Source organism: Phascolarctos cinereus, unplaced genomic scaffold (assembly GCF_003287225.1).
Source record: "Phascolarctos cinereus isolate Bilbo 61053 unplaced genomic scaffold, phaCin_HiC Scaffold_2;HRSCAF=192, whole genome shotgun sequence".
Classification (NCBI taxonomy): domain Eukaryota; kingdom Metazoa; phylum Chordata; class Mammalia; order Diprotodontia; family Phascolarctidae; genus Phascolarctos; species Phascolarctos cinereus.
In genome coordinates, this window is record NW_027555625.1 from 183632312 (window position 1) to 183645433 (window position 13122).

Below are 13122 nucleotides of genomic sequence, written 5' to 3' on the forward strand. Positions count from 1 at the left end.
CAGATACACAACCTTATCTACTCTTTCATATATGTATATCTTCCCTAACCAAGTAGATGGCAAGCTCTTTTTATGTAGTAGCCACGTGCAGAACCTGCTGAGCCTTCCTTTGGTGTTCGTGAACTGAACTGAGGGTCAGAGGATCTCCTTATCACCTGGTGTGATCTTCTCTGGGCCTCAGTTTCCCTACCTATTAGATTAAATAAAGGCTATGGTTCCTTCCAACTCTAAATCCAATGATTGTAAATATACTGTTGAACTGTCTAAAGTAAACTCTGCCAAAGACTGGGATTTGGTGATGGTAGTGGGACAGTCACATATAGAAATGTATGGAAAGCAACATTGGTTATGTGAAGAAAGAAATTGTTTTTTCTCTGATCATATAATAGCAACTAACAACAACAATCACACCTTTCTATGAGAATGTTACCAGATCAAATGGTGCTGTGTTTTATGTATTGAATCACACCTCTCATGTTTGCAGGTATGTATTCCTGTTAGCATAATCAACACAAAAAAAAAAAACAGGGCTCCGTATGTATCCCACCAACTGAAAAAAGCAAATCCATGATCTCTAAGGTATTGAATTCTAAAATGCATATGACTTCTTCAAAGAACTAATAAATGCTACACGACATGTCGAACATTGTTGCTATTTCCTAGCCATATTCTGTTTCCTGTTTTCAGCAATATAAGAATTAGTTGAAAGACAGATCTGAAGGTGATACATTTTTTAATCTTCTCAGACATACGCCACATATGTCACGACTATTTATCTTTATCATTCACGGAATATATGTGTACCTATATGTGCATGTATATACCCCCATGTGTGTATATATGTACATGCATGTACATCTTGGGGGAGAGAGAGATTCAGCTAGGTGGCATGGTAGATAGAACACAGGACCTGAAGTCAGGAAGATGTAAATTCAAATCCTGCTTCAGACTTTTACTAAATGTATTAGACTGGGCAAGCCAATAACCTTCCCACTTTAAATTTCCTCTTCTATAAAATGAGGTAATTGGACTCAATGACCTCCAATGTCCCTTCTACCTCTAGATTTATGATCCTATGGTATTTGAATGAGATATATACATGCATACACATATATATACACTATATATTCCACATATATGTAAATCTATCTATGAGATATACATGTAGTAAGAAAAGCACTCGAGAAAATATGGGTTTCAATCCCAGCTTTGACATTTGCTAAATCCAGAAAGTCATTTCCTTTCTCTTTGGCTCAGATTCTTCATCTGTAAAATGAAGGAACTGGCCTAGCTGATCTCAAAGGTCACTTCAAAAAATAATCTTCTGGGTACGTCTGTGTACAGACATGTATGCATATGCATTGCATTGCATTTAATACACATATGATACACATACTATGCATATACATGGAAACACATTTATGTGTATAGTATCTGGTTCAGGGACCCCAGCAGTGGCTATCTGCAAATGGGTCAATCAGTACTGCATGTCTAAATGTATTAAAATTATGAAGGTCAATCCAAAGTAATTAAAATCATAATACACATTAGAAGCTATAACATCAGAAACGTGTAATAATGATGCAAATCAGAAGTCACCTTCATTTCAAATAAGCAAGAAACCCATTTGTGAAACTTCCAGGTTTTGATAGCTTAAAAGAATACAGAATAACATCAGATTTTCTCTCCATACATACAGAAGTGTTTTTATCTAACTTACATAAAGGCAGAACTAACATTCTAATGGCTTTGATAGTCCTAAACACCTCTTCACACTTACACTTAGGCAGGGATAATCAGCCCACTTGCAATTTTTCTCAAAGGAGCCATAGTTCATATAGTATGTTACATTAAAACCTCAATTAACTAAGAAAAGGAAGGAGAATGTGCTCTGGTCAATTCAATGTGTTCATTATGATCCAGACATTCAGTCTTCAGTGTTATGCAATAATAATAGATGCTTGGCATACTGAACCTGGATGATTTAAAAAGTTAATTTGTGAAAGTATTTGTCATTATATAGGATATCCCAATTTAGGAACTCCATTCTCCAACATGGATCCAGTTCCCAACTGGATTTAGCAGTTATGAAGTAGGTAGTTAAGTCAAGTGAGGTACATAGGGGTTAAAGGAGTTGAACAGGGTCAAAGTAAAATTTAAGCCCAAATCATCCTGGCACTTGGTCCATTATGTCAATGTGGTATTGCCTCTATTACTTGGTATAGATTGGAGTATGATTTTTTGAGTATGCCCTCAGGAGGGCAGGAGTGTGCCCCCCAAGGCAGGAAAGTGACCTAATACATTTTAGGGTGAAAATAGCAAATGAAAATATATGAAACAGGGGCAGCCAGGTGGTGCAGTGGATAGAGCACCAGCCCTGAAGTCAGGAGGACCTGAGTTCAAATCCGGTCTCAGAACAAACACTTGACACTTGCTAGCTGTGTGACCCTGGGCAAGTCTCTTAACCCCAATTGCCTAAAATTAAAAAATAAAAAAGTGTATGAAACAAGAAGATTTGAGGCCTTAAACTGTTTTTATGAAATACAGAAAAAAAAACCCTTCACTTAAAAAATAATTCATGTGCCAACTAATTTTGTCCTCAAATATATGAGAACGGGAGTGGGAGACTATGGATATAGAACCCTACATTTAATACAGTACTTGATTGATGTCGGTTAGTTTCACTGAACTGCTTTTTTTTTTTTTTGCTTGTTTAGTCTGTTATAAGGAATGTCTCTCTAGGAGCAGAAGAGAGGAATATTATGCTGGCAAATGGGTGTTACAAAAACAAAAATTATCAATTAAAAATTTTTGAAATAACTCAGTTAATCAAAACACCCCATTCCCTAAACATTCTCGTTACTGATAAAAGTTGACTACCACACACTGTGTGGCCTAACAGAATTAATCCCATGGTGTCTAAAGACTTGGATAATGGAATCATTCACCACATAAATGCCAGCCTGATGAAAGTCCACTCATTTAAATGCATGTCACTTATAAGAGCCTGTTCTTAAGTAGATGACCCTGCAGGGAATCATTTAATAGAGTTGCACTAGAATAAAAATGTTAGCACTTATTTAGAATTAGTGTACTGGGAGGTTTGAGAAATATATACTGTGTTCAGAGTTGCATGAAACCCTTTATGGTGGGAATTTTCATTTCAAGAGGGGAATGGGAAAATTGTTAGGAGTCAAGTTTTTGCTTTAGCTCCAGTTTGATCACCCTTTGAGCAGACAGATATAATCCGTTAAGGAAAAACCATTAACACCATTTTTGTGTCATTAGAATGTTAAAAAAAAAATACTGACCATTGTACCACGGGAGTAGGAAATCCTTGTACAGTGAAGCAAAGCTTCACATTCATCTTTTCCCAGACAGTGTGGGATCTAAGCCGCACCAGAATCTCAGGAGCTCGACTTATCCTTTCTTCATATACATGCCTCTCCCAGGACATCTTATCGTTCACCTGTTACCCAAAAAACAAAGACAAGTCAGCAGAAAGCTGCAAATGGTTACTGCTCTGAATTTTACTCTCAAGATCAAACCACCCAAATGGTATGTTATTCAATGACTATTTCATTTAAACTTATAGAAGAAAAGTTAAAGTATTTTTACCATTTCTTGAATTGCATATTTGTCCAATTTTTCTCTAGCAAGAGACCGAGCCAGGCGCACATCTTCTTCTAGGAAACTCAGTTCATTAAGAAAACGCTCCCTCCTTGCTTCTCCATAAGAAGACATCAGTGATTGAGATCTGTAAAACCAAAAGCATTTTTATCAATTTAATTAGGCAGGAATAGAGTATGTTGCTGCTCCTATGCAATTGCAAATGGTGGAAAGGACACGGGCCTTGGAGTCAACTACCCTGGAGTAAGTCAGACACTTACTCCCTGCACGATCTTAGCTAAATCACTTAACCTACCTAGACCAGTTTCCTCACATGTAAAATGAGTATATTGGACTAAATTCTAGCTCTAGATTTATGATATGTGCACAGTTAATGTCAGAGAAATTTTATTTTTTTCTTAGTGATTTCACATTAATAATTTAATTTCAATATAATGTTATTTCATTTTAATAATAGATATATTAATAAATGAATATTATAAAATTCAGATATATTCCTTTTTTCTTTTTAATGATCTAATTTGAGCACAGGAGTTTTGTTGCTCACCATCATCATACACAGATTGCTGTTTGATCAAACAGAAGGTCAAAGGTTTGAATCTCAGCTCTGATGTTCATCACCTATGCGAGCTAGGGCAAGTCATTTAACTTCTATTGTTTCAGTTTCCTCATCCATCATATGAGGGGGTTGGATAACATTGTATCTAAGTCCCCTTCCAGCTCTAAATATATGATCCACTGATTGGCTTAGCACTTTAGAAGATTGTGGTCTCTGTTAGGACTTTGGATTAAATCTGAGGCTTTTGAATGAGCAAAAGCAGAGGTAAAAACAGGTCTGCCTTGTGTGAAAGTCAAAAGCACAGAGTCAGTCTGAACCAGTCCAGCTTAAGGCTCAGCAGTTCCAATCTACCAATATAAGAAACTTGGATCTCTCTCTCTCTCTCTCTCTCTCTCTCTCTCTCTCTCTCTCTCTCTCTCTCTCTCTCTCTCTCTCTCTCTCTCTCTCTCTCTTTCTCTCTCTCTCTTTCTCTCTGTCATCAGACAGCAGTTCTCCAAAGCTGCCCAGATTGAATATACCAAGTCCCTTTATAGAATAGGGGCTTTGTCTTGTTAGATTGCTCTTTGCACATTTTTATTTTTAATAATTGGAAAGAAGGGAAAGCAATCTATGCTTATTGTCATCCAGATGAGTTATCAATAATCATCAGTCCAGCCTGTAAGTGCATAGCAACCAATTATTAATAATATCCACCTTGCAAATTTCAGACTCATGTACATATAATAAAAGCTGCAGACCATTAGCTTTGACCATCTCAAATTACGCAGATGAGGAAACATGCCCAATGAGGTTAACTGACTTGCCCAAGGTTGCAAAGCTAATAAGTATCCAAGACATGGAACTTCAGACCTATAACTAAGGTATAAGATAAAGATCTTCCTAGGAGTTAAAGACAAACCCAGGGGTGAGTATTCCAAAGCCATAGTCACACTAAGTACTCAGTTATAAAGCTCAAGAAATACATCTAGTGTCTGTTATGGTTCCCAGGACAAGCTGAGCCCATATTGGAGGGTAGGAGGGTGGGGATGGGTGAATGGTGAACTACAGAAGACAGCTGTCTACATAATGTAATATGATCTTGGGTACCCGAAGATTTGATCACTCAGGAATATCTCCCACACTGTCCTGCTTTTTATCCCTTAAATTCTTACTAGTGATCTGTTCTTTCCATGAAGGTATTATCTCCAAAGTCCTCTTTTAAAGTGTACATGCACTGCCCAAGAAGACCATACATTAATAGTCTTTAGCACATTAGTTGGCCTTAGTTTATCAGATTAACAACTAGTCACCTAAAAGAGATCTTTGCTCTAATGGAATGTAGCAGCGACTACTATTAAAATATACTGTTAGGAGAGGCTGGCCTTCAGCTATCCCAGAAGCAAGTATGATTTGTTTTAAGAAGGATCAGAAGCCCTCACCTGAACTAAGTAAAAATTCTCCTCCATCATGTGGATTTTACTTTTCAAAGTCTTGAGTTTATTCCTAAGCCAATAGCACCACCACACATTTCCATCTTGCAATGTTCAATCTATGTTCATTTTGGAATTTCTCCCTTGAAATAACTCTTTTCCAGCACATTCAGAAACTCATTCTAAATGCAGAAATTTAGTCTAAGATTACTCAATACAGAATTGCTTTGCCCCTCATCTGTTTACTCTTGAAGCCCACAGGAATGACCTGCATGTTTATCCTCAATACATTTTTTTCAAATAGAAGTAAAGGCATCTAAGGGATATTTTTTAATCCTCTGTATCTTCCATAAAGATATGGTCACATCTGGCAGATCACTTCCTTCTCTGTAGTACTACCATACATCAGATAATAAGCAGTCTCTTAAATTGGTGCATACCTATAGTTTCTTCACATTTAAACAGGTGCAAAATTTGCCTCACATCTTGGACTAATAACTATCAGGAGAAGTATAGAATAAATAAAGCTTTATGCCAGCAAAAGCAATGAAATATTCTCATTATGATAAGAGTTTGAATTTTCCTTATACCTCCAATAAATTTAGGAAAAGGCCTTGCTCCTTCATACACACAATACTGTTCCATGAAGGGGTGTCGGCAGCACCAGAATGAAACCTCTATGCATTTGGAAGTCTACTACTCAAAACCCCTCAAATAACTGATTTTTTCCCTTCTACTTTGTACAAATATAAGCAAATAATATGAAAAACTTTATGCAATTATTAAGTGATATGATATGATAACCTGAGTAACAGTATCTAGATCTGTGATGTAATTGGTGAAGGAAATGCCCCTAGTGGAAACTTCCCCCAGTGATACAGGCTGCAAACTCCATTACAGTTTAGAGCCTTATAGAGATGCCTGGAGCACTGAGGAGTTAAGTACCTTGCCCAAGGTCCCATAGCCAGTATATGTCAGAGGAAGGAAAATAACTAGGACTGAAATCCATTTAATCCTCACTTATACAGAAAATTGTGATAACCATATAATAATTATCTGCACATTCCTTTTGCTACAGGTTTAACTATATTACTGTCCCTATCTTTTGATGGGAAAATTAAAGCATAGAAAAGTCAAGTGACTTGCTCAAGGTCACACCAGTATGTAACTGATAAAAAAAAAATGAGGCTCAAATGCAGGTCTCTTATTCAGTCCCATCGACTGTTGAAAATAAAATTGCACATCACTTGAAGCAAACCTGATATTTTAAGGATATACTTACAAAACAGACAAATTAGTTGAGTGATTAATTGCTTTGCAAAAGGATCCTTCAATTTCTAAAATGAAACCTTCAAAGCTACTATAAGCTAATCAAAATGCAATTCAATTTTTAAAACTTAAACCAATATACAACTCTTCAAGGGCAAAACATCTGAATAAAACAAGGTACTCCTGTCCTATATTACATTCACCCTTCACAGTATAAATAAAAGTACAAAATGCCACTCTCTAATGATGTGTTTTTCATTTCAGCTTTATTCTTTTTTTTAATTGACAGAGGAAAAATAAAAATAAAATATCACCACACTTAATAAGTAGCCTGAGATAAATAACCTAAGACCTTTAATTCTTTGGTATGGTGACTTGAATAGTTATCAGTCATCACCAGCTGTTGTGTCTTGACCTGACAATAATCTGAGCACTGACATTTTCTCTAATCCATCGTGTTTGTATGGCACCTTCTCTTCTTGAGCTAACTCTGTTGAAATGTGAAGCATAATTTGTCTATAGAATCCTTCCATATTCCCTCAACTTACACATGTAGAACTTTGCCCATGGAAATGTCATTCTGTCAGACAATCTGTGTTTGGGGTGTCTTTCCTATCTTTTCCATTATCCTTTGAGGAAATAGCTCAAAATGTGATGCAAATGTATAAATGTTTTTTTTCAGTTGTGAGACTTTGCCCGCTTCCATTGATGTTATAATAAGCTGCCTCTTGACTGAAAGATGGCTTGAGTGTGTGAATTCATTCCAGGAAACTCTGCCATAGCATTCTCAGGGTCCCAGCACCCCAAACCTCTTCAAAATCACTCCAGTATCTTTGCAGAGAAAACCCCTAAGGGAGTCACGAAGTGTCAGATGTGACTCAAAAATAACTGAACAACTGAACAACCTCATGTCAGAATCTCCAAATCACAGAATTTCAAAGCTGAAAGGGATATCAAAACCTATCTGGTTCACCTCATAAAGAATTCCCTTTTCAACATACCTAACAAGTAGGGATCCAAGCTTTGCTTAAAAACTTCCAATGACAGGTAACTTCCTAACTCCCAAAGCAACCTAATACTTAGTCCATTTTAGAACAGCTGTAATTATTGGGAAGCTTTGTTGTCCATGCTGATGGTGATGATGATGATGATAATGTTTTTCTAAGTTTCTCCTTACTTCAGGCCTAAATTTACCTTTTGGCAACAGACATCCACTGTTTCAAGTCTTGCCCACTGAGGCTTAGCAGAACATTTTAATTTCTCTGTTGTGTGACATGCCTTCAAATGCTTGAAAACAACAATCACGTCCTTTCCCTCCCCCTCTTTCTCACAACCTCTTCTCTTCTCTAGGCTAAGCACCACCAGTTTCATCAGCTAGCCTGGAATAGCAAGATCTCAAGGTCCTTCACTATCCCAGTCACTTCCTGATTTCTTCCAGCTTTCTAAAATATGATGCCCAGAACTGATAAAAAAAAAAATTATGGGTGTAGTCTGATGGAGATTGGAGAAACATATCATGCTTTCCTATCCACTCCGTGCCCCAGCCCCAGGGATTTTTAATTAAGTTTAAAAGTACGTTGGTTTATTTAGCTACCAAATCACACAGTTGCCTCATATTATACTTACAGTCTTTTTTCTAAGACATTGATATCTAATAATAATAATAATAATAATAATAGCTAATATTTAGATAGTGCTCACTATGCTTTATAATTATCTCACTTCCTCACAACAACCCTGGGAGGTAAGGGCTATTATCATCTTACAGAAGAGAAAACAGAGGTAAATAAAGGTTAAATGGCTTACCCAGCTTGTAAGTGTCTGAGACCAGAGTTGAACTCAGGTCTTCCTGACTCCAGGTCTGGTGTTCTTTCCACTATGCCATCTAGTTATTACTAACTAGTGATATCTCCACCATCTTGTACCTATAAATTTCTGTGTGCATAAAAGTTATGTGGGAGGCCTCCTCTCAGTATCTGATTTTCCTACATAATGGAAAAGTCCACCTTAGGGGCCTAGGGATATATAAGTTTAGAAGGAGTTATTTCATGTGAATATTTTCATCTAGGGGAATTTTTCAGTATATTTATCTCATGGGATTTTCTCAATTATGTAACATAACAAGATTGTAAAAGAAATAATAAAGTAGGGTATGATAGAAAATCCTGGCAAAGTACATGCAGCAATTGGTGCTGTAGGGAAGAAAAGAAGGTTGAGCAGAAAGAATGGCACAATATGGTAGAGTCAGCACCCATGAGGTAGTAGGTTTCAGAGATTCATGAAGGTCTTCCTGTCTTTCAAAATACCTCATCCAAACCCAATTCACTTTCCTTGAAATTTTACCATTAGAAACTTATTCTTTGGTTTTAAATTTTAATTCCTTTTAAAATGCACATCATCAGTGGCAGCTACGTGGTGGAGAGGATAAAGCATTGGCCTTGGAGTCAGGAGGGCATGAATTCAAATCTGGCCTCAGACACATGATACTCACTAGCTGTGTGACCCTGGGCAAGTCACTTAACCCCATTGCCTCACCAAAAAAAAAAAAAGAAGTATGTCATCCAAGGAGAAAGAAGATAGTCATTTATGTCTCAGGGTAAATTCACTTATTGATTCAACAAATAGAATCCTTGAAGGAATACAGACAAGACAGTACAATACCGTGGAAAGAGCACTGGATTTGAAGCCAAAGTACATGAGTTCAAATCTCATCTCTGCCACTTACTACCTAGTGAACTTGGATAAGTCACTTAGTTCTCTGGGCTTCCATTTTTTCATCTGTAAAAATGAAAGGTTTGCATTAGATGATCTTTATGGTTTCCAGATATATGTCTATGATCCTATGAAGATTCAATACAGTGTAGTAAAAGGAGGCCCATATTTGGCATCAAAGGTCCATATCCAGCTTTTCTACTTACTTGGGAAAGTCATTTCTCCTAACTTGGTATCTCATTTCCCCTTCCTCTTCTGTAAAATGAGCAGTTTGGAGTAAATGATCATTATGGTCCATTGTGGCTCTAAATCCTATGAACCTCAATATCAGAGCAGTTTCTTTGCCTGAAATGTACCTTGTAATGCTAAAGATAAACTATGTCATGAATCTTAAAAAAAACATGTAAACAATACTGATGAAATGCTTTTCTCAGTCAACATCTATCACACATTCCATAAATGCTCGGTTCCAGGGCCAGCCCATAACAAAACTGTGAAGTGGTTGAAGTTTATCTGTGATACCCTCCCAACTTGCTTTTCAGTTGTCTCTGGTTCTCTTGGCATCCCCATTCCCTGACACTGGAAAACACCTCTCTTGAGTCCCATCCTTTTAGGGACTGACCTTCAGATAACTATAAAGACTCTAAAGTGATTTGATAAGTGAAACCCTGATAAAAATGAGAACTGGAGTTAAGGGTATGTGGAAGTTCTAGGAACAGAAAGATATAAGCTCCAAGTCCCCCTGTTTTGACCTTTGTAAAGTAAGATGGTTGGACTAGACAATCTATAAGGTCCTTTCTAGGTATATGGTGCATGATTCCAGACACAATTTTGCTTAATACCTTCAATTATATTTCAAATTTTCTGATATGCATTTGAACAATCTAGTCTGAAAGAAGCAGCTTGATATAGACTTGAAAAGGAACTGGACTGAAAATCAGAAAACATTGAGGTGCTCTGGGTTTTACTACAATCAAGCTGTGTGATTGAGTTACTCATTTGCCTTCTCTGTGCACATTTCCTCATCTATAAAACTAGAGGGTTGAACTAAGGTAAAGTAGAAAGCAGACTGGCATATGGGGAAAGATCTTAGATTAGGAATGGACCGCTCCTGATTTTGCTTCTTATTTTGGTGAGCTAGACAAAACATTATGGGGCTCAGTCTCCAGGGGACCTCAGAACTCTAGCATTCCGTGATTCTGTAAACAATTGAAGACATTATTTGTCTCAGGAGCATTTACATCTTTATTAGGGGATTCTTCAAAACTCAATGTGATTCAAAGGCCATTTATTTAGGGCCTTCTATGTCCTATATGAAGCTAGGTACCGGGCATCTGAAGTCAAAAATGAAACAATTGCTGCCCTCAAAGAGCTTACGTTCTCCTAGAATAGTTAGCTAAAGGTGGCATTTCAGGCAGGAATTCTTAAATAGTACCACGGGGACAGCTACCTACCTTGCTTCCATATGAGGCTTCTTCACTCATTAGGAAGGTAAAGAAAATCTCTACCATATGTAAAAGAATAGAGTATTTAATATATTAGCAAAAATTAAAACCTTGTAAAATTCCTCACAACCCACTCATAGCACAAATCTCACTTGCCCCTCTTCTTCTGATTGCTAGTCCTTGACCTTTCTTCAGTTCTATCCTGTCACATGTAAATTCTAGCCAAGTTCTGAACTAGATCTTATCTCTGAAGCTACACTTCCAACATGAAGTGATCCTGATCCCTGATCCTCCTAACTGTTAGCATTAGCCCCTTCAGGGGAAAAAAAAATTCTTATATTGATTTTGTATAAATTTACATATTTTCTCCCCAACAGAATGTAAATTCCTTGAGAGCAAGAACTGTTTTCTTTATATCCCAAGCACCTGATGCAGTGACTGATATGCAGTAGGCACTTAATAAATACTTATTGATTAATGGATTCTCAAAAACTGTAACTCTATTTTGTCTTTCTGGTCCGTACCACTCCACTTGATTTCTTTATGCCTCTAATATATTCTGAAAAGGAAGAATGGAAGTAACCGTAGACAGGTAATAGAAGACAGACTATTTTCTCCAAAGGTTTCACTTGCCCTTTACTACACTCCTCAGCTGTTTTCCTAATTCTTTTCTCTGTTGGTGAGGGAGGGGGTGGGTTGCTTTGTTTTAGAACTAAAAAAGCCATGGGCTCTTATGGCTCAAGAACATGTAAATGCTTAACACCTTCAATTACATTTAAAATTCTCTGATGACCATTTCAATAATCTGATCTGGGAGAAACAGCCTCGTATTGATTAGAAAGAGAACTGGACTGGAAATTAGGAAACATTAATGTTTTGTCAATGTTTTGCTAATAAGTGACTGTGTGATTGCTTTACTCATTTGCCTTTCTCTTCTTAATCTACAAACCAAGAGGACTGGACTAAATTAAAGGATCACTAAGGCTCTTTACTGCACTGTCTCTATGATTCCAACCATATTTTGAAACACTGTTGTAGAGCATTGTTTCACTGCTGGTGGGCATGAGAAAGAGAGAGAGAGAGAGAAGAACACATATAGATAGATAAATATTACCTTCTTTTGCTTTCTCGTTCTTCCTCTTCAGAGGAGGCATTGATCCTTTTTTCACAAAGCTTGCATGTTGTTCCTCCAATTGATGCCTTGCTAGAAGCTTTCTGGGAAGATGACTTTTGGGTAGAGGAAGACTGAGCCCGCCTTAAGGAAAATAGGAAAAAAAATTATAATAGATCAAAGCAATTATAAAAACAAAATCACCCTCCCTTGCCAAAAAAAAAATCTCCACATGTAGAACTAGGGCCTTCACTCCATTCTCTGGACCTGCTCTATGTTCCCCCATACATTTGGGAAGACTAACAAGAGGGAGCTAATATTTGTGAGTCTCCCCACTGTTCCCCATCCTAGGTAGGAAATTATATGGACCTCAAAATAGAGTTTGAGAGTTAGGGAGAGGAAACCTCAGGTTGGAGGCATCATGATACGCTAGAAAGAACACCAGATTGGGATTCATAGGACCTGAATTAAAATCCTGGCCCTGCTACTTGTTGTATGATCTTAGTAAGTTATTTAACTTGTCTAAGTTTCAATTCTCTCATCTTCAAAATGGGGTGGCTAGATTACACGTTTAATGTCCCTTTCACATCTACATTATGATATTAATTCTGCAGTCCCCATTGGTTCTAAATCTAAGATTTAGATTTATGATGCTATGATTCATAGGGTCAAAAATGTGACAGTTTCTAGACTGACTATGGAAAGGAACCATACACACACACATACACACATACACACACACACCCCTCCATCTCCTGGAGAGCAAAGAGACTGGGTCTGAGTTGGGTGAGGGGAGCTACAGGACCAAAGGACAAAGGAAATAGGGCCTGTGGAAGAGACCCCAGCCCTGCCACTGATACAAAGCCTTGAAATCCAAATCCCATAAGGCAATGTGGTTTGGAGGAAGACATGTTGTGGAGGAAGACATGTCCTTTACCTTGTAAAAGAGAAGAGTAGGAAAAGAGGGTAGTAGGGACATGAGCCTCT

At 37.4% G+C, this 13122-nt stretch overlaps 1 protein-coding gene across 1 annotated transcript in view; it reads right to left on the reverse strand.

The window, feature by feature from the left end:
- Nucleotides 1-13122, reverse strand: part of MYOM2 (myomesin 2) — a 160563-nt gene that overhangs the window by 133216 nt on the left and 14225 nt on the right. Inside the window, 3 exon segments of the mRNA XM_020973014.2 lie at nucleotides 3312-3469; nucleotides 3619-3757; nucleotides 12139-12279. Coding sequence (XP_020828673.1) covers nucleotides 3312-3469; nucleotides 3619-3757; nucleotides 12139-12279 — 438 coding nt within the window.